The sequence below is a fragment of the Pocillopora verrucosa genome, chromosome 4, assembly GCF_036669915.1.
Source record: "Pocillopora verrucosa isolate sample1 chromosome 4, ASM3666991v2, whole genome shotgun sequence".
Classification (NCBI taxonomy): domain Eukaryota; kingdom Metazoa; phylum Cnidaria; class Anthozoa; order Scleractinia; family Pocilloporidae; genus Pocillopora; species Pocillopora verrucosa.
In genome coordinates this window covers 28,277,384-28,299,120 of record NC_089315.1, presented here as the reverse complement: position 1 = coordinate 28,299,120, position 21,737 = coordinate 28,277,384, and the positions used below count along the sequence as shown (strand labels likewise).

The 21,737-nt window shown below is 38.4% G+C and overlaps 3 protein-coding genes and 1 pseudogene across 4 annotated transcripts; all 4 read right to left on the bottom strand.

Moving 5' to 3' along the window:
- Nucleotides 1-744: 744 nt before the first annotated feature.
- On the bottom strand, nt 745-4,478 carry LOC131785206 (elastase-1). The gene is made up of 7 exons (XM_059102055.2): nt 4,385-4,478; nt 3,372-3,569; nt 2,888-3,094; nt 2,258-2,572; nt 1,917-2,018; nt 1,224-1,319; nt 745-846 (listed from the first exon to the last, which is right to left on the bottom strand). Exons 1-7 carry the CDS (start codon nt 4,437-4,439, stop codon nt 842-844), a joined length of 978 nt encoding a protein of 325 aa, XP_058958038.2. The 5' UTR covers nt 4,440-4,478; the 3' UTR covers nt 745-841.
- A 1,026-nt stretch (nt 4,479-5,504) lies between these two features.
- LOC131785248 (chymotrypsinogen B-like) lies at nt 5,505-9,425 on the bottom strand. Of its 2 annotated transcripts, XM_059102100.2 has the most exons (7): nt 8,826-9,422; nt 8,107-8,307; nt 7,345-7,551; nt 6,915-7,223; nt 6,473-6,571; nt 5,844-5,945; nt 5,505-5,597 (listed from the first exon to the last, which is right to left on the bottom strand). In XM_059102100.2, the coding sequence occupies exons 1-7, from the start codon at nt 8,878-8,880 to the stop codon at nt 5,593-5,595; spliced, it is 978 nt and encodes a 325-aa protein (XP_058958083.1). In that variant the 5' UTR covers nt 8,881-9,422; the 3' UTR covers nt 5,505-5,592. The 2 variants fall into 2 exon arrangements, with proteins under 2 accessions (XP_058958083.1, XP_058958082.1); XM_059102099.2 differs by lacking the exon at nt 5,505-5,597 and having other exon boundaries at nt 5,639-5,945; nt 8,826-9,425.
- Nucleotides 9,426-9,854: 429 nt separating this feature from the next.
- Nucleotides 9,855-13,923, bottom strand: LOC131785205 (elastase-1). The gene is made up of 7 exons (XM_066165908.1): nt 13,781-13,923; nt 13,163-13,360; nt 12,500-12,706; nt 11,820-12,137; nt 11,365-11,421; nt 10,457-10,564; nt 9,855-9,993 (listed from the first exon to the last, which is right to left on the bottom strand). Exons 1-7 carry the CDS (start codon nt 13,836-13,838, stop codon nt 9,989-9,991), a joined length of 951 nt encoding a protein of 316 aa, XP_066022005.1. The 5' UTR covers nt 13,839-13,923; the 3' UTR covers nt 9,855-9,988.
- Nucleotides 13,924-15,570: 1,647 nt separating this feature from the next.
- Nucleotides 15,571-18,003, bottom strand: LOC131785204 (alpha-1A adrenergic receptor-like; annotated as a pseudogene).
- Between the last annotated feature and the right edge of the window lie 3,734 nt (nt 18,004-21,737).

The following is a 21,737-nucleotide window of genomic DNA, read 5'->3' as shown; positions in this document are numbered from 1 at the left end:
ATTTAGTGCTATTTCAGTTCAGTTAAAATATCGTTCAAATATCTTCCATAGCTTGCGATTTTCACGATGATCTTTGATAATTGTTTGCATTACTTTTTCAAAATTTGTTAATATGCATATTTTTTATAGCGATTTATGAACCGAAAGACTAAATTATAGTCTTCTATTAATCTCTCTATTGGTGGATGGTTCTGCGGATATTAGCCCCAGGGAGTAAATGGGTTTGTATCAAGTATTTCGTATTAACCACGACAATTAGGAGTGTTAGGAAATAGATCGCTCCAGACGTTGCTTTTTCAATTCAATAAAAAAAGAGGGAAATAATTAAAAGAATTACTTTAGGGAAGATATGAACTACACGCGGTCGTTTCTCAGCGAGTCGCCTGGGAACTCCGAGCGAATTTGAATCAGGATTTTTCTATACTATATATGTTCAATTTTTCCCTCGTAACCCAAACTTGACTGATGGATTTTTTCCAACTTACAGTTCGACTCGCCTCAAAAGAAATCAGACTTGTTTAGACAGTGTTGGATAACATCAGCGAGGCTATCTGTAGGACTTACCCGTTAACCGGAATTCACCTCAACCCGTATGTGCTGGCTACCCAGTTTTGCCACGAAAATTTTGTTACTTAATTGTAAATCCACCCACGATTAAACCAGTTTCCAGAAGAAGAAAAAAAAAAGGAAAAAAAATCAGAAAGATAGGAAATAAAGTGAAATACATCAAAAGGGACACGATTGCTCATTTTGCAGCTAAATACTAATTTTATTTTCACTTAAGCTTAAATCATCCTTTATGCTGCAACAATTGAATCCAAGCCTCTGTTTGATGCAGAATCTAACCTGTTGAGCGTTAAAATAAAATAAAAAATGAATCAAAATTATTAAGCGAAAAGAACATTCATCCCTCCAAATGGCTGGCAAAGAAAAGCATGGAGTGTAGTTGATTATATATTTTCGATCGGAACGACGTTGACTAACTAAAAGTCTGTGTGTGGAATTTCTGTTTAATTCAAGCAAAGGATTTGGGTTCCTCTTCCTAAGAGGAGGATGGGCGTAATTGGCCAATGTTCACAGTATCAAGAGTACCAAAGTTTATTCATTGTGTAGGATTGGGATTTTTTTCGCATCTTTGATGGAAAAAAAATTTCTCTATCTCATTACCGAGCTTAAATTTACCATCTTTCTTATATTGTTTAATATTTTTCGGAGTAACTTACATGCATTGCATGTCTTTGGACAATATCTTTTAATTTGTGGCCACGTTGCGCAGTAATGTTTGTTTGCTTCACACGCATTCCAGTTGTCCTTACAACCTGCAGCGAGGAGAAAAATAGTTCATTTTTCCGCCGAGCCTGACTTAACTCAGAGAATGAGTATTTTATGATACGTATGACTGTCCTCCTTTCTATCTTTAACTCACAACTCACGGAGCCACACAGCCTGTCACAGCCCTGGACAGTCCTCATACGGGAGTTTTTACGTAATGTTTTTTTTTTGTTTTGTTTGTTTGTTTTTTTTTTAATAAAAAAACAAAAATAATAGAAAGGAAACTTAAAATATTTTTATAAAATCTTGCTGCAGATATAAAAAAATAACTTTTTACTTGTTTTATGATCAGACGTCTGCCGTTCACAAAAATATGACTTTGTAAGACATAATTCCGCGCTAAACACATGGACGCTTTGCGGACCTATGTTTTTTCTTGCTCGGGATCGATTTGAGTGAGCATTCCCGAGTGGGCAAGATGGGCTCATCTTGTCCACTCGGGTCGCCAATAAGAACATAGGATTTGCTTCAGCTGTTATATCATAAAGCCGGAATCTCGAACAAAAACGATTGGAGAAATAACAGATATATAGGAAATTAACAACAAACATGTGACAGTAACTATCGTTAAACGCACTACTTACCGGGTGGTGGTGGTGGTGCTTGCGTCGGTGGTGGTGGTGGTGGTGGGGGTGGTGCTGTTCCTGGGGGTGGGGGTGGGGGATTAGGCCCACCTCCTCCTTCCCCTATCAGAAAGGTGACAGCGATACAGTCAATTTCAGAAATCAAACCTTGAAGTTCAGGTCATGTACGGTTTTGACAACCATAACGTTTTCATTGAACGAGACTATATTTCAATGAGTGCGTTCCATCATTCATTTCACAAGGAAATGATGAATCAATAAACACATAGCCTCAGATAAGAATTTGGATCTTGTTTTATTTACACTACACTTATTAAGACCGTACAATAGTCAATACGAACCTATTTTCCCCAGTATCCACGAATGGTAGCTCGTGATCCTTGTAAACACTGTGTAGTGAGTTGTTGGACAGTTCTGTTTTCCAAAGCTGACAGCTCCATGCAGATACCATGTGCCACCTACATTGCAAACAAGTGGACCACCGCTGTCCCCGTTGCAACCCCCTGAAGCACCAGCGCGTCCCGCACCGGCACACAAGTGAGCACTCCTGTCGACCACACCGTACTTCCTCTTGCAATTTTCATGGGACACCAGCGGAAGTTGAGCCTGTTGGAGTATGTCTGGTAATCCCCCTCCGCCAGAGGTACGTCCCCACCCTTAAACAATCAGCAATTAAGGAAGAGGGAAGAGTACGGACTCAAAATGTGTATCTTTAAAGGATCAATCGTTATTTATTAGCTCCCTACCCCCCCCCTCCCAATCCCCATCGCTGGTGAGATAAATCGTAAAATAATGAGTGGTCTTTTAACTTCTCTTATGAAAGCGAATCCTCAAATCCCGACAAAAGTATTAGAACTCCCTCGTGAATACATGTTAAGACCTTGCAGCCATAATTATTCCCCCCCTCATCACTTCTGCAATTTTGTTAAAAATCCAGTGTTAAAATCTGTGGTATGGAAAATAAGACAGACCTGTTATGTAACACTCAGAATTCAAATTTGCATCTTGTTGTGGAAGGCAAACTGTGGTCACTTTATCACTCATCTGTACCCTTTTTGCCAGCTGAAGAACTGCTATGTCGTGCATTAGATTCTGCATAGAAAATCCACTATGTTTGTGGAGAGTTATCACTCGAAAGGTCTGTTGAACGGATGTACTTCCGGTTCGCCTATGACCACCTATTATCATCAAAGAGAAGAGAGGAAGGAAGATTCAGTATCAAATCTGTCTGGTCTTTTTTGGCAGAATCACGAAATGATCACTTTGATTTTAAGTCAAAATGTGATGTACTTTCGATCGACTGAAAATGTTTTCTAGCGCTTTAGATCTAGTTCCAAAAAATGAAAAGAAAAAAAAACAAAATGGTCAAGTGATGATTAAAACAAACTTATTTGATTTGCTTGCTTAATTCTTTAATTAAGGTATTTTTTTGATCCGGGAGAACTGCTTTCATACCCACTACAACTGTGTATGAACTTGGTGATGGATTTCTGTCCACACAATGTGCTGCAGTGACGATCCAGTCAGGTCTGATGAGAGATCCACCACAGATATGTCTACCTCTCACACGAAGGGAAATCTGCCATGGCCAAGAGTGGGGGCTGGCATTTTGGCCATTCACCACACGGGCGAAGGGAGGACGCATTCCACATCCTGAAGTAGAACAATCGCCGCGGTCATGAGAAGCATCAGCTATAGCTTAAGTCGTTTGATGTATTATGACATAGCCAGCAAATATATTTTAGCGATTCAGTGGGAATAGTATGTTTGCCATTCCTATTGCGTTCGCTGACGAGGTGTATACATGCATTGAAACGAAACAGTGGAATCTTCTTTAAACGTGATATAAATCAACTGCTATGAGCGTGCGCTGTACATTCTTGAGACATGGGGCGCTTGAAGAGTTTGGAGAGCACTAAAATAACCGGCGTTGATCAATTAAACCAAGATAATTTCTGTGCAGAAAGCCTGTCAACTATGTTCAAAAGGATATTTCGATGGGTTATTACTTCATGTCAATTGGTCTCATTTCTTTAACTTAGTGGTCCACAGGAGGAGTTGATAAAGGATCGCTCACTCCACTGTGGCAATTCTAAAATTTTAAATGAAGGGAGAGCATTCTATTTTTGGAGATGAGTGATCAATTTAAGGGACATGTCCATGCTGCGGCACTTTGAAACAATACTTCACCATTACATGGACATTAAAAGGACACTTATTTAAAAGTGATGAATCTTTCACTTTTCTATTGATTAAGCGAGGACCCAAAAGTGATTGCGTTTATTTTCAAACACAATCTTTAGAATATATAGGTATTGATTTTTGCAATTAGGAATTTCTACCAGCAAAAACTAACCCTAACCCTAAGAGGGGCGGAGAGAGAGGCAAAAGGCACTGCTTAGAAGGAAATTTAAAAAATAAGGAAAGAAAAAGAAGGCTGGAAAGAAGAAAGGTTTGGTAAAAGTTACCTTCGGTATAAGTCGGTGCAAAAACTACAAGGACCAGGGTGATAAAGGCAATCATCTTGACACCATCCAAATAAGTACCGTATCTCTGGTTATCCCTCGCTTTAGAAAATATATATCATGCGATTTGAGCTAACATTTCAAATTCTGTCTTTACCATCTGGCGTAGTTTGCAGAAGCTGATTCCATAGTGCAATCTAGCACATCAACGATCATTCGAAAAAACTGAGCATATCCAGCAGTTAATTTCAAGGCAGTTGAATACCTCAAGACGGATGTCTTGGTTGAGAATAGTTAACCAACCTAAACCATAATTGCCAACGAGTACACTTGCGATGGAAAAAAAGGTCAACGTAAAGTTCTGCGCAAATCCCTTGACCGAAAAAAATTTTTTTTTTGTCCTTAAGGTCTACTTGTGAGGTGCACCTGGTAAAACATATTCAAACCACCTTTATATCCATGGCAGCCTGCCAATCTTAGATGGCTGTGCATCCAAAAAACGCTCGACAAGCTTTATGCGTATCCCTTGACCGAAAAAGTAAATGTTTGTCTTCAAGGTTTACCCGTGAGATACACTTGGTCAAATATATTCACAGGACAACTTTTGTATATAGTTTTCAAACCAACTGTGTGTATCTGGCCGGCTGTCAATCTTGATGGCCGTGTGCTTTCCAAACACAGGTGTTTGACATGTTAGACCTCGCCTTAATTCTTCGTGTTGCATCTGAAATCTATCAGAAACTGAAAAAATTTTTACTAAGTCAAGCGAAACTGGCATACGGAGGAAGAAAAACAATGCTTACATTTTTTTTTCTGATAGAAAGGGCCACAAGAAAACTATAGGAAATTGGGAAAACCATGAAATCCGTGCTTCATTTTATTCCTTGAAGTGTCTAAATGTGACCCAGCCAGTTGTTGATTTTAAAAGGAAAACTTATGTTCAGTTTGCAAAAAGTTTTATGTAGCCAGCAAAATTATAGAAGTACACTTCAAGGATTGTCTTTGTCGGATGTGCTTTTTTTGATACAGTTTTGTTTTGTATGAGGTTAATAAACATTTCAACCTTTTCAATATTTTAAACCAGAGAATAGACAAAGAGACATTATTCAGTAACTAAGAATCACGTTCATCAGAATTTACTTCAAGTTTATTGTCATAAATTATGTTCAACTGAAATCTTCGTATTTCCTCAGAAGTTTCTTCCGTTAGTCTCAACCTGTTGGGAAAGAAACAAGAATAAACACGCCGATCGTTATGACAAACAATAACGAAAACTCCAGGTTTTCAGTATTTTCAGTACATATATGTACTTCGTGGTTCCGTTTGTTGAAATAAATAGCTAGTGTTATATGTATTGTAACACCAGCCTGTTATTTTTTTAGTAGCATTCTAGAAATTTATATACTAAAGTGCAAGATGATCTGTCCGTATTTTATTGGGAAGATGTCTTTCCTGTACTTACATACTCCGCAAGTTCGTTTGCAATAATTTTTCAAAAATGGCATGGAACCGCAAAGATGACGATGATTGCGACAATATTCTTCGCCCCACTTGTCTTTACATCCTGCATTAAGTGAATTGAGTAGAATACGAGGAAGGTACAAGAAAATGGTCTCATTAGTAAAGGTAATAACATGATTTCCAGTGCAATTTGGTATTAATAAGCACGAGTAAATTAAGACAACAAAATTGCACGAGCTCGTAGAGCAAGTACAATTTGTAGTCTTTGACCAATTTACAAGCGCTTATTACACCAACTTGCAAGAAAAATCATATTATTACTTGCTTATAATATACATAAAAGGATATCAAAGAAGGTCAAGGCAGACGAAATTTTGAAAGCACGCGCGCGCTATTTGAAATTTGCACTCCTATGACAACTTTGCACTTGTGTTACATGTGAATGCACTTGTTTTCAGCCAATCAGAAGCGCGCAAGTTTTTCATGTACATTATTAGTTTATTTACGGCATCTACATTACTATTTTTCTTGACGACTCAAATCAATCAAATCCTGTGTTTATCAACATGTAAATTTCTTGGAGGGTTTTCGTGGTGCCTTTAGCCTAATTGAAAACCAGACTTTACTCACCAGGGTTAGGCGGTCGTGGTGGTCTTGTCGTTACAGCCGGTGGGGGAGGGGGAGGTGTCTGCGGGGGTGGGGGTGGATTTGGTCCTCCTGTGTCCTCTCCTGTTCAGGAAAAACCGACACCCATTTTACAGCAAGAACTTACATTAAAAAAGTCGATCAGCGAGTAGTGGTGCAAATTAAAGATTGTCCATTCAGAGACAAATAAGATAATCAACTACTATTTTGTCAATAAACGCCTTTGATTTCAACTTCCACGAAGCAACATACTAATCGTACAAGTGGTCTAATTTTTGCGGTAAGGATTTTCATTTATGAGTTTAGAGGAACTAGTTAATTAATTATCGAGCACCCTGTTAATTGACTCATATCCTCAAGAAAAGCTTGAATGTGATCTAAAAAGTCCATCACTTTGCAAGCTTAAGCGAAACGCTGCAGTACCGACCCATTTTCTCGTTTATCCAGGATATGTAGCTGGTGATCCTTGTAAATACTGTATAATGGGTTGTTGGACAGCCGCGCATCCCAAAACTGACGGCACCATGTAGATACCACTTCCCTCCCATCTCGCAAACAAGAGGGCCTCCGCTGTCTCCATGACACCCTCCTGAAGCCCCGGATCGTCCCTCTCCAGCGCACAAGTGAGCACTCCGGTCAAGTGTTCGCCAAATCTTCCTACAATCGCTGTGCGACACAAGTGGAAGCTTAGCTTGTTGTAGGGTATTTGCTGATCCAAAATGGGTACGACCCCATCCTAGGCAATTAAAAGAAAAATATTATTTCAGGTGAACGTGGTTGGCACAGAGGATACCACAAAAGCTTTCCATTTAAGTTAAAAGTGTAAGCTTATAAGTTACTCCCTTTTTGTATCAAACCTGTTATGTAACACTTGGAATTCAAATCTGCATCTTTGTCCGGAAGGCAGACAGTAGTGACTTTCTCGCTTAACTGAGCACTCTCCTCTAAGTGTAGCAGCGCAATGTCGTGTTTGAGTTGCCTCATGGTAAAACCACTGTGTTTGTAAAGTGCCTTCACCCGAAACGTCTGCTGCACATCCGTCATTCCAGTTCGCATATGAGCACCTGGGTGAAAAAAGACAATACTGGCGTGATTCTTAGCCATGTAGCTCCGATGATCCTAGGTATAATTATTCCCTCTTGCCACTTCACTTTTCTTCGATAAATTAGCCAGGATATTTGGTGCTTAATTGAAAAGGCATTTATTTATGAGCAGCACTCTTGTCTCCGACTGGTAAGGTTGTAATTCTGACCACCAATTTCATAAATGATGCATCAACAATTGAGATCCAAGGCAACACTTTAAAAATTTCTGGAAGATGAAGGACCAAACCTGCTATGCCACGTGTGCTACATTTTTTTCTAACCGTATTTTGACGACATCTGTGATTACTAGAGAGACATACGGCAAACGGAATCTTTTTGTTTACTGGATTTGCATTGAATAATTGTCCTAAATTTTTTAGGCAATTGTTTTAGACTGGTGGACGCAAATACAAAAATGACAGATTATGGCTGAAACATTCTATCAAAAGCAGAACTTTATTCCTGAATGAAACAGGTTTAACCAGCCGAATCTGACTAACGTTACGTGCCCATCATGAACGCCCGGTATCTCACCCACAACCACTGTATATGCATTTGGATCTGGATTTCTGTCCACACAATGAGCTGCAGTCAACACCCAGTCTGGTCTGATTAGGGATCCACCACAGATATGTCCGCCTCGAGAGTTGCGGAGAGAAATCTGCCAGGGCCAAGAATGAGGACTAGCATCTTCACCGTTGATTACCCGCGCGAAAGGAGGACGCATGCCACATCCTGAGGAGTGGAAAATGGAGCAACAACAATAAACGAAAACCTTCTTCACTTTTCTGTGCCTATAAATGATAACGATATAGTTCAATGAATAAAGGATCACAGAATGTTTAGGGACCTATTCAACAATAAGTATTTTTTTCCTGTTTGGGTTGTTGAGAATTGTTCTTGACTGGAATGATACGATGAAGTAATAGTTTAAACTCGATCAAGGAGACAAGGATGGCTCCGAATGACGAGTAACGAGAAATGACCTAGAATCAGAATCTCCAGGGGAGCAAACCGTTAGTAACCTGGAAACTGAAGCCAATGCTAGATGATAAGCAAAAAGTCCTTTTCATTCCTCTTGTAACATCCAGGATAACATTTAAAGTCTTTTTAAAGCCAGCAGAGTTCAATAATTTAACTTAATTGATACCACTTACTTCAACAAAAATACATGCATTGACTTTTTAGTTGAATACGCCACCAGTTTATGAAAGATTGCCGGCTTAATTCTTTACGTTTCTTTTCTTACCTACCTTCAGAAAATGAAGGCTCCAATATAACCAGCACCAGCAAGGCAGAGACAATCATATTGAAAACGAATTTATCCTAAATCTGCATCTCGTTAAAGAACCCAGTTATACCTTCGTTTTATTTGCCCGCAGCCTACAGATGTAGCAGCTGCTTAAATGTGTCAAATCTGATTCCACAAAATATCTTCCACCCTTGTGTACGTTGCTAAAGCTGCCTTGTAACAGATTACCAATCTCAGTTGTTTATGTTTTATTAAAGGCTGAACTTTCCCCTCAGATTGACAAAAACGATATTCTTTGTCAGGTGTGTTGACGGAGAAAGTTGTTAAGCAATATGCGAAGCTACATGGAAAATACTTGGGTAAACGAAAGAGTCTGCCAGCTTGGTCTCCCTGACAGAATCATGCCGTTTTAAGTCATATCGAATGTCAGAGACACTTCGGATAGGATGAAAAAAAGGGAATCATGGTACATTTTTCCAAGGAGGGAAAAATAAAACAATATTGGAAAGAAAATGGTTAAGAATAGAGAAACCTGAGATGGATATTAAAGTCAAAATTTGGAATCAGCCGTACACTTCCTTTGATAAAAAAAAACAGTATTCGAAGCTAAAAAGTGACAAGTTTTTAAGAAAACTAAAATCTTAAGGGTAGATTTGGAGACGATAAGAGCAAGAATTCCAAGAAGATATATTGCGTCCGTTTGTTGCACTCTATTTTGAAATTAAAGAACTTCCTTGAAACTAGCACTGCGGTTGAACGGCGCGCTCCTAAAATATTCACTTTATCCATCTGACGATAAAGTACTTTGCGTGCTTATTCCATCTTCCTTGACTCTACTGTAGTGAAACGACCATGTAGTTAATATGAACATTGGTGAAGGAAGTGAAGTTGCTGTGTAATACAGCTGAAATTGGAATCTTTGTTTTATAAGACTTTTGTAATGATGTCAGCTCAGAAAACAAGAGCCCCATTTTAATGTAAAAGAACACAGCTGTAGACTAAGTATATAACAACCGCGCAAACTTCACAATCGTTTTTTCTTTGCTGCTCCTTTATTTTTACACTGACAAAGGTTTTAATCTGCTAGTTAAATGTTTGAATCCTTGACTGATCATGAATGTTCATGTGTTCCTTTCTTTAATCAATGTAAACAACTGATCTCTTTTAACCTGTTGAAAAGGAAAGATATCACGTCCTGTGGGTGGTTTGAATTAAGTTGATGGGATTCCCAAAGTCATTCATAGCGAGATTAAATCAGAATAGCCCCATTATCGAAATTGCCACCGAAGACACGTGGGGGTGGTAGGAGAGGGTACTCATAAGGCTAAAGGCCAATTAAAAAACAAGATCGCGTCCACGTGAGCAGAATGGACCAATACGCAGTGAATATGAGAGCAAAATGCTACTCAGAGACAAGGGTCCTGTTTGGCTGATACGGTAAAGGAGTCAATAGCGCGAAAGGGATTTGTATGTAAGACAAGTGCGAGTTTCTTCAGTTCACAGTAATGCAACGCTCTCTCTCTATCTCTCCCTCTCTCTCTTTATTTTTTTTTGTCTCTTTCATCTCGATCCAACTTCCAATCACTCTTTGATCAAAATAGGCAGGAATAATCTTTTCTTTAATCAACTTACAAGATCCACAAGTCTTGCGGCAACGGTTCTTTATTATGGCTTTTCGGCACCACCGAAGTCTACGGTATAACGAGCACCATTGAGAATTGATTTTGTCACGGCAGCCTGCTGTGTGAAGAGTGCAAAGAAATAAATAACGAAGCAATTCAAAATGTTGACTATAAAACCGTGCAACAGCGAGGAAGCTGTAACAAGATTTATAACGAAAAGCCTTAGAATTGATACTACGTCTGTCCATATCTTTTTGTAATAAGAAAGCACAGTGTTAACCAAGCTAGTCAATGTTCCTCCCCTTATGATCCTTACAAGGTCGGATTAGAAAAATCAGAACGCTGTTTGTATTCTCGTTTCTGGTATAATCTTTTTCCTTCCGAAATGACTCAGTTTGCAAAGTGTTAAAATGCAGTTTTATTGACTGTTGTTTAGCTGCTCAAGTTCATACGTGACTCAAGATAAATCTCCTTATAAGGAAAATTTCACACTGATATTAGTGTTTCATCAACTACAACGATTCGCCGATTTATATTGAGTGTCGAACGAGGAATTACTTTCCAATAAGCATCCACTCCATTAATCTTCCTCCCTTTCCCCTCCCCCCTTCCTTTCCCCCTCCTTCCCCTCCCCCTTCCTTGCCCCTCCCCTCCCCCTCCCCCCTTCCTTTCCCCCTCTCTCCCCCTTTCCTTTCCCCCTCCCTTCCCCTTCTCTACTCCCAAAGGAATGAATGAATTGTTAAAAACTAAAAAATATTGATCTTAATGGAAAGCCTCTTGGTATAGTTTGTAATTATAATTAAAACTAGGTGTATTCTACGTGTCTAGTTTGCTATTTTCGAAAAAAAATTCGTAACATGTAGCGTTTTACTACTGCAGACAGATTTTCCTGATACAAAAATCTTTATTAATACTTACTGGGTGGGCGAGATGGCTGAGGAGGCATTGGTGTGTTAGGTCCTCCGCTTCCCTCTCCTGGAAACCAAGGTAAAATTATATCATATTTAAGTCAGAGTCGTTTTCAACTTTGATTTTAAAAAATGATGGTATATCACATGTTCAAAAAACAATTCTTCGTGCGCGTCATGATCTTCTTTATATCTGATGACAAAAACGATAGAAGTGCAAGCCAATTAGAACAGTAAAGGATAATTTCACTTTATCAATTTAAATTATAACATAAATTGGCCGCCTGTAACTTTCATCAGAAGCAATCAATTACGACAATGAAATTCGGCGGGTATTAGCTGGTTTTCACGTTCGTAAACTATTTACGTAAACGCAAGAAGATTTTGCTCAAAAGCTAGATGCTTATTTTGTTTTTTGTCAAACAGCAATTACTTTATAAGTTACAATTGAACGCCTAGACTCACCTATCATCTGCAATATCCACGACTTGTAGGTGGTGATTCTTGCAAACACTGTAAAGTGGGTTGTTGGGCAACGTTGCCTCCCAAAACTGACAGCACCGTGCAGATACCACTTTCCTCCCATCTCACAAACAAGCGGACCACCGCTGTCCCCATTACATCCCCCTGAGGCACCACTTCGACCTTCTCCAGCACACAGATGAGCTCCCCTATCAATCGACTTACCGTACTTTCTCACGCAAGCCTCATGCGATGCAAGCGGGAGCTTAGCTTGTTGCAGTATGTCTGCTGCTGGCCCGTCACCACTTATGCGTCCCCATCCTAGCAGCAAAGTATATCATTTATATATGTCCCCTGAGCATCTATTGGCAGTCTTATACAGCCCAGCTCTCCTTGAAAGCAAGCTCTATGCAACTAAACAGCTTAGTATGACAGTCACAACCTAAATTTGTGAAGGAAACTTTTTAATTTACATCTGAAATGCTGAACTTTTTTATAACCTCTTTGTTGCCTACCAGGTATCAAGTAGTGATCGTCGGTATTACTAGTCATGCACAAAATGCTTCTTCTTCTGGGCAGAATAGATCGGATCTTGATCCCCAACGCCCAACCCCAAAATAGGAAAGCTGAATATTTCGAGGAGTTTTGCTACAGCTTCCAGCTTAGGTTAGAACATTACAAACCTGTTATATAACACTGGGAATTTAGATCTGCATCTCGGTCTGGGAGACAAACTGTATTCACTTTGTCGCTCAGCTTTACATTTCCATCCAGCTGAAGAACTGCGACGTCATGTTTCAAGTTACTCATGGTAAAGCCACTGTGTTTGTGAAGAGTCCTAACTCCAAAGGTCTCCTGCACAATTGTACTTCCTTGTCGCCTGTGGGCCCCTGTCGTGAAGATGATAACGAAGGACTTCGGACTAAATTTTTGTTTAGACGGGATTCTATGGACACCGTTTAATTACTCATAAACTGTACCCTAATCAGGTGCGCTCGCAATATCAGTCGTGGTTCTCCTTAGACCTAATAACTCGCCTCTGTCATTTTCCCACCTCATGTAGCTCTGCTTGTCCTGATAAAAAATGAATATGATTTTGGTACGCATATTTCTAGAAGTTGTATTATTTTGGTGCGTAGAATCGAGTAGCCATCCGTGTTTATCATATCAAAAACTAGTGCCACTGCAAATTTTCTCCAATTTTTCTCCCACACTTCTATCTTGTACCCCTGACACGATTTGGGTTTACTCGCCTCTAATCTATCTTTGATTTCCCTGAGCCCTGGCCTTAAAAAAGAATTAAAGGTGTTTAACTTATGACAGGATTAAATAAAATAACTTCTTACCCACGACAACCGTGTATCCACTTGGATTGGGATTTCTAAAGACACAATGTGCTGCAGTAACGATCCAGTCAGTTCTGATAAGGGATCCACCACAGATATGTCTGCCTCCCACACGCAGGGAAACCTGCCATGGCCAGGAGTGGGGACTGGCGTCTTGGCCATTCACCACACGGGCGAAAGCAGGACGCATTCCACATCCTGAGATAAGATTTGAATAAGGAGTTAAAAAATCTCAAGTAGTGTAATATCATGCGCATCCCTCAAATGACCAAAGTGATAAGGAAAACTCACATAAAATGTTACTTTTCCTTTTTCTTTTTAACGATTTATTTACCGGAGATTTTCTGGCAAATCGAAATATTGCAAATTTCAGTTTTGTAGTTTTCTTTTTGGACAAATTTCAGAGTGTTTTTTTTGTTCTTAATGAACAGAATGAATTTAATGTTTTGACCACCATGAATGATATGAGAGCTTGATCAATTAAGCCTTATGGAGTTTATTAGGACTTTTTTTCCAGATGTTACACCACTTGGCAACTCTTACCTGAAACAATAAAAAATGGTATGAATTCAAACTGACTTTAACTCTTCATACCAATTTTCAAAACCCTGAACTTACCCTCCGTAAAAGATGGCTCAAAGATGCCCAAAAGGGCAAATATAATTAGCGAAATCATCTTCAAACAGCAATGTTCTCAAACGAATCTCCTCTGTGATATGTGGCTTTTTAAAGAACCCTCGTGAGGCATATGTCGAACGGTTTGTTGAGCCTGAATATACAGGAATAAAAAGACCTAGGCTTTGTTTAATTGCAAGTGCATTCAAAGACTTCTTACGTGCCTTGCAACAAAGAAAGCAAAGCAAGATTTGAATAAGTACGTTGATCTATGAGTTGAGGTATTACAAAGTGAATGACAAATTATTTGATAATATGAATAAACATTCTTCGAAATCTTTCACTCAAAATCTTCAACTGGTAAAACAAAGCAACTGAGAACTTTTCACTATGGCCAAAAAAAGGATTTTCATTTGCTGGTATTATCGGTACTATTTGCGCAACAAAGCATTCAAAATTGAAGATCGAGTTGACCAGCTGCGAAATTTGATAAATTCAATAGTTTGAAATTCAAAGAAGGTATAGAATTAAAAATAATAGTTATAATAATGAAAAGCTTGATGTCGATAATTGTTTTTGACATTCACGTGCGCCACCCACATGGGAGAAAAAGTAAACTCAATGTCAAGAATATGGCGGTTGATGGTAGTTTTCAACCTTTTTTATTTATTTTTTTTCATTTCGTATTTGTATAACCTGAAAAGGTAACCCTATTGATTGCAATAGTTGTAGCTCAAATGCAGTAAATTTAATGCCTTAACCAAGATGCTAAGGTTCAACTCCTGTTTATTATCCTTTGTACCAATAATGTTAATCACGGGATCTACAAGAGTTTGTGTGCGCTGTAAAGAGGCTGCAGCAAAGTTGATCAAGGGGGCAATGGTATATGAGTGGTAAAGTGACGAAGGAAAGCTCTCGCCTACGCAGGTCCTTGACTTAGTTGAAATTATTTAAGTAAGGCAGGCTCTCATATTTTACCTTTGCCTTGCAACGGATTGAAAGACTAGAAAGACCCGAGGGGATTCAAATATGGACTTCAACAAAATTGTCCCAGACATGTCGATTTCCTTCGTCTTTAATAAGACTATAGCTATCGAGCCTACATTTATGGCTACAACCCGCGCATGTTCAAGATGCTGCTAGTCATTAAAGGTTTTTCAATTCTCAAGACGTGATCCAAACTTATAATTAAAAAAATAAAACAATAACAAAACTGCACATAGAAGCAAGGTGACCAGAAGTTCATTACATAACGGCATTAAATGTAGTACCCTGAGCTAAACCGTCTTCGAAAGTCAGATAGCTTACAAGCTTGTCTTAATTTCCCGAAGAATACCCACAATGGCTCACATCGAAATCCTTAACTTTCATAATCGCCACAACATTTGACCACTCTATTTTAATACAATCGTTATAGGGCAAATGGATAGAGGGGAAATTTTTCTCAAGAAACTATGGCGCCTCGTCAGTGGGGGCTTTGGTTTTATCAAATAAGGTGATAATGTAAATTGGCCACCATAAAGAGTGTATAAAGTTGATGTTGCGTTAAAATTTTGTAGGGTAAAGCAGATACTGCTCACAATTCATCGGTGACCACAATTCCACGCTGATTCTCATTTCTGTCATTAGGATACCTCAGCGCAATCTTTTTCAATAAAAAGATGCTGCGGCAAAAAAAAAGGGTGTCTTGAAATGCGCTGTAGTCTTTATTTGTAACAGGTAATAGTCTGATCAGAGGCTTTCTATAATGAACGTTAGTGCACTGAACACAGCACTCGACTGCTTCTATATGATTAGCAACAATTAAGGTTTTTGTTTATTGATCAAGTTTTGTTTTTCAAAGGTGAAACGGCGAACAGCAATAGTAAAATTTATTACCGCCTGCTTTCATTTGTTATAATGTTTGCATCAACTGATAAAAGACAAGATAATTCTAAAACAACGCTGACTCATTTATGAAAAAGAAGAGTTCATATGTGGCTTTGCCACGTAAATGACTTGTCTAAATCTGCAAATGATTCTTTTTCCAATTACTAGGCAATTGCCAGGAGAGCATGCTCTTTCATAACAGAACGTTGGTTACAAAAATGAATTACAAAACCATTTTCTACATTTGGCAGTCGAAAGGCAAAGTAAACGCTTGGGTCATTGATTGAAACGTGAGCATCGACTCTGGGAAATCTAATTTTTAATTAAATATTTTGACAGAAAGACGAACAGAATGCCTTAAGAAATGAATATGAGCAGTTGAGACGTCAATCGAAGTAAATAATGTCAAACAGTATGAGAGAAACATGAATTTGTGAGCTCAAGGAATGATATAGTCTACCAAAAGCCGGTTACATTTTTTTCATTTTACTAATCAAGGCGTGGGCAAGAATTGAAAACAGAAAAAAAATTATTTACCACATGGTCTTCCGTTTACGTCAAGAGAGAAGAGCGCTTTAAATTTATACATATTGCAATTCCTGGTTGTTACGTCTACCGGTTCTCTTTGTTTTCTACATCGTTAATTGACCGAGTGAATGAAGACCTCTGGAATAGTCTCTTAAGTGCCAATATTTGTGCAAATATTCATCCCACTAAGTGCTTTTAGTTGCAATTCGAAAGGGTTTGAATAATTTACTCGATACCCTCGACAGAAAAATGATTATGGTAACAAAAACATTTTTTGAAATGTTGTAAAATGTTGTAGTTTAAACTATGAAAGTTAAAAAAATAATAAAAATAAGGAAAAATGTGGGCTATGTACTTTGTCATTCAAGTCTTCAGTTTGGCTTTAATGCCTCAACCTTTATGGAGGGCATACTACTGTCTTTGTTTTCCTTCCCAAAAATTTCACCCAAGTTATTGTTAATATTCACCTGTTCAATTGCGTTAAAATTAACCTTTGCAATTGATCGACGACCTCGGCGAGAAACGCCAATCGTTTTGTATAAGGCGAGACGAAATTTTTCACTTCTCCACACGTAGATACAAGGATTTAAAAATGAGCTCAAAAACATCGTTGTGAAAGACCAGCGAAATCTCGTGTAGTCGCTGCTCCTCGCCAGTTGAAACCACGTATCGGGAAGAAAGAGAATCAATGAAACGCCGATCAGAATTGCCAATGTTCGCGTCGTCAGTTGATCTTGAGAGATCTTAGCCACTCTGTAATTATGAGAGACAGACTTAACCTGTGCAACTATTCGACGTCGTTGTTTTCTGGCGATGCAGAAAATCTTCATGTAGGTGAACGCAAATGTAAGGAGCATCGCCACATGGAAGTATGGCGCAGGTCTCTTTAAAACTGGGGATAAACTAAATGCAATTGCCATGATCACTGACACCAACCATACAATTGTGACAATCACAGCGATGTTTCTACCACGCATAATAATCACATATCCAAATGGAAACCACAGAGCAAAAAGTCGATTCACCGTCAAAGACAAAAGATTGAGGAACGACGAATGCAGAGTTATGTACGCAATGAGCTTAAAAGTGGCGAAGTTTCGTGCGCTCCACGGTTGGTTCAAATAGTAAACATAGGTCGGTTGTGCGATGAAGCACACCGTTAAGTCTGCCGCACTGAGACTCAGAATAAAGTAATTCACACCTGTTTGCAATTCTTCGTTACGGCATATTACCAAGCAAACCAGCAGATTTCCAACGGTTCCTGCAATTGACGACAACCCATTGACAATGGAGAGAATCTCAATAGTAGCACTCGCCATGAACACAAACAGCTTGCACGAACAGATTGACGCTTTGATTTACGTAGATCTCTCGAGTTCTTTGGCATGAGAAAGGTGGTTTGATGTCAACCGTTCTTTTTTTTTTTCTAACCAAGATATGATTCTGTTTGCCTGTTGACAGGAAATATGATGTTGGCAGACTTCCCTGAAGCTTTAATTAAAGCAGTACAGCATTTTTCTCCATGCGATGTAATCTTCTTAACTAGTAGGCGCTGTTTTGACCTGAACTCAATTTCTCACTGAGGAGAAAAAGAAGATGCAATGTTTAGTTTATTTAGTAATGGCTGTGCTTAACCTTTGCTGCCACAAATAAATTTTTTTTTTGACAAGGCATCGATTGTGTTTTGTAAAAATCACTCAGATATTAATCAATCATGTTTGGGAATTTAATTAAAAACTGTAAACGTGAGACCAATACTACACACAAGCGTTTAGCCGGCATTCGATTTTTTTTCGCCTCCGACTTCCTTACATGCAGCCCTACATGCTGAGATAAAATAGAAAAATTGATCGAGGCAATTCCTAATTTTAGTGATGGTAGACAAGGCATGTCATAATTTCGTCTACTTCATTTCCAAACTCGCGGCAAAATGGAGAAAAAATTAAAAATATATTTTAAAGTCTCTTTCAAGGGTCTTTTGATACGCAACGCATCAGTGTCATCTTTGAGATGCTTCACTTTTGCATCCATGTCTTTGCATAATCAGAGCTTCTCAGTATGCATTTTTCCCGCAGAGTTTGACACTTCGTCATGTTCTGAATATTTCTATCGTCTCAAAAGTAAATAGACAGGATGATAATATTTACAATGCCCATAACCTTTGATAAAATCTAGATAAAGTTTGATAATATTCGTTTAAGAAAAACGCGGCAGCTATGTATCGGAAAAAATAAAAGCCATTCTGGTCGCTTTGAAGTTATCGACTCAGTAAACAAATTTCGCTGGCGCTATTGTAAAAAATTTTTAAAAAAATATTCCAATCATTTAAACATACAAGCATCTTTCTCCACATAATTTAAGGTTGAACTTAGCATATATGGTTATATGGTAGGCTTTACCGGGGACAGTAACGTTTTTTTAGCATGTCATTTTGTTCTTTCATGAGAATTTTTTTCTGTTTCTGACAATAAGTGTTTTTATTTTCTCCCCGCTGCTCTGAGTTCATGTACGTGAACAAACAAACCATCCTCACGAACAGTTATTTAGATTTTTCTTTGATAAAAAGTTCCGAAGTCCAAGCCTGAGTCCCGCAGCTGTTGGTTGTTGCTTTTCAGTGCCGTTTCAGATGAAATTACTGTTGTTTTTTTAGCCAGATTGATTTTGGTGTTGCTGTTGATTAGATCGCGATTAGGATGAGTGATAGAGGAAGGCGCACAGTTCAAAGAATAGTGCTTCTATTTACCAAAGAAAGGAAAAGGTTGAGAATTAAAACGCTTGTTGGAATGAGTACAGACTGTGAATGAAACGACCTGAGCAAAAATATGTGTTGGTTAGAGTGTTACTTTACTACTGAGCAAAAATCAGTCCGGAATTGTCACACATTTAAATATGATGATGAGAAACCATGGCTTGCCGTTCAAGTCAAGAATACAACATAATATCGCTGCCGTCTGAGAGTTAAAGGAACATTTCCTCTATAAATAACTTCGTGTAATATTTATGGTTTTTTTTGTGAAGAGCAGCGTTAAAATGAAAGACAATTAATGCCAGTTTAGGTCTGTTTCCCTGAGTTCGCTATTGTATTACATCTCGAGACAATGTCAAGTTCCCTTTCAAAAATACGAAGTACCAGAGAGCGGTTTGTGAAAGAAAATGGCTGAATGTAATTCGCATGAGAATTAAATGAGAATTCTCGTTGCAAATCCTATTCAAATTCTTTTTCCTCCTATGGCTAAAGAATTTGTTGCTTTTAAAAAAAAGGAACCAATTTTATCCAAATGTTTTACCATTTCCATGGCATTTGACCTGACGTCATTCGGTCGATAAAATCATCATTTAGCAATGAGCTTAGAGGGTTCGGCTTGATCATCATGCCCCTAAAAAATGTTTTTTTTTTAATCATTTCATTCCCAGGGGTGACCGAATTGGAGTTTTGCCTTTCATGTCTGTATTCTTTCCAGCGTTAAGGTGATAAGACGAAAAATTAGAGGAGAAGCTTGAACTAGGGAATTTTGTTTGTTTCGATGCTAAATTCTCAAAGCTAAACGATCTCAAGAAGGGTATAGCGGATAATGCAATGTTGCGTCGGTGGTAGAGAATAACAGGGTACCTTAGTATTATCAACTGAGTTGATAACGTAAACTGGCCACCGTAAAGGGTTTTAAAACTGACTTTCGAGCTTTAGCCCTTCGTTTGAGCGAATCAGTGCGAATCAAATCGGAATCGAATCGGTTCAGAGAATCGCCATCTTGATCTTTGTCATGAAAAGCCAGCGCACCGAGAAAGATAGATTCTTCTGAGTTGAACCCTGGAAAGTCTCTTTTACCCAGAACTTTTTCAAGCAATTTTAACCAGAAAAAGTGACATGTAGATTTGGATCCAATAGATGGTTCTTACTAAAAAGGAGCATTTAATTTTTCGCGGGATTATTCCCTCGCCAAATGATCAACTTATGGTCAACTTATATACGAACCGGGTGCGCGGCGTGCGACGGAAGGCTTTCTTGATTGTGATTTGCATGTAACACTGCTCGTTCTCATCTTTCTTGGCTGATAAAAGTCTTCTTACTCTTAAGTAAAAATTTTTTTACGAACATAGTGGTATTTGACTCGTTGGTTGAGAATGTCAGTACGAATTTCGAATATTGCAAGCACGTTTCCAAATGTGACACCGAATCTGTGATCTCACATAAAACATAACTTGATGACTCGGAGGCAAAATAAAAATTATGCTTAAAAGGAAGTCAGGCAGATATATCGAAGAAATGGACGATACGTTCTTTTGTATAGAGTTTTTAACCGAGGCAGTAGCTAGAACCATACAAAAGAAGAAGAAGCTGTAATTTGAAAATAAAAAATCTACAATTTGTCTTCATTGGATTATTCTTATTTCTGCCTTTAAACCACGAAAGCTGCGAAAGCTTTCCAGTGAGATTCTAAAAATTGGGTACACCTCATCAAATGTTCACTTTAAAACTGATTTTATCCCAACCACCCCCATTCACTTATTCGACGTAATGTTTTTAACGTGATTTTTGCCACACACGCTCCAGCATAGCATTTATCTCTGTCAAAACGTCAAAACAGCGTTATTAACTTCTAGACGTCGATGAAAATGCCTCTAAAAGTCACGTCCTTGTTAGCTAAAAACAAGATCTGGATGACAGGGTAACAAAGTCTCCGCAATTGAACGTTTTCAATGTTAAAGTCAAGCTTAGCTCAGTACGAAAGAGGTGTTGTGGTTTGTTTATTCCAGCGGCCGTGATCTTGTAAGCATGGGTTTTGATCACTGATGTCTTCTCCGCTTACCTGTCTGATATTTCCATCTCAGCGACTTCCTTTTATTGTTCGATACAAAAATATAAATGTATGGGGACCTACTGGAATCTGAATGACTTAAGAAATGTTGTAAAGTTTGCCCTCGATCGTTCGTTTGTTCCTTCGCTTTTTTATTTATTTATTATCTTTTTTTACGGGGTCTCTCTTGAAGAGAAGAGCCTGATATGAGTTCGAAGTTGGCCACGGACAACTAATTGCATTGAGTTCTATGTGTGACGTTGTTTGTCATATATAGATGCCTTTTTCGTTTACACTAACGTCGACAGCGCGAAAAAAATTGCAGCATCACCGCAGGAGGAATCTTAAAATCAGTATAGAGGGATTAACTTAAGATAAAAACCTATGCAGGAGATTCGGTGTCTTAACTGGATCCGCTCGTGTCTTGTAATAATGAAAGTTTGAGCTTAGTATTTCTTAAAAAGGAAAAAATTAGATAAAATGAAATTAATCAAAATAAATTTAAAAAAGGCTTTAAGTCTACAGTGTTTGTGGTAGTCTATAACTTTGGCTTAGAAACATAGCAGGTGAGCAAAAATATAATTTTATGATATCTCGTATATTTAAAAAGGGCTAGTTTAAGCCGGAATTCTGGTTATAAAGAGCTCTAGAACCATCTGATTGAAACTGATTTGTCGCTCTGCCTGTTAATCCGCATAGAAATAAGAAGCGATATTAATGGAAAATTTAAATTTCTTCTAGCAAGCTTTATATGAACATAGTCCTCG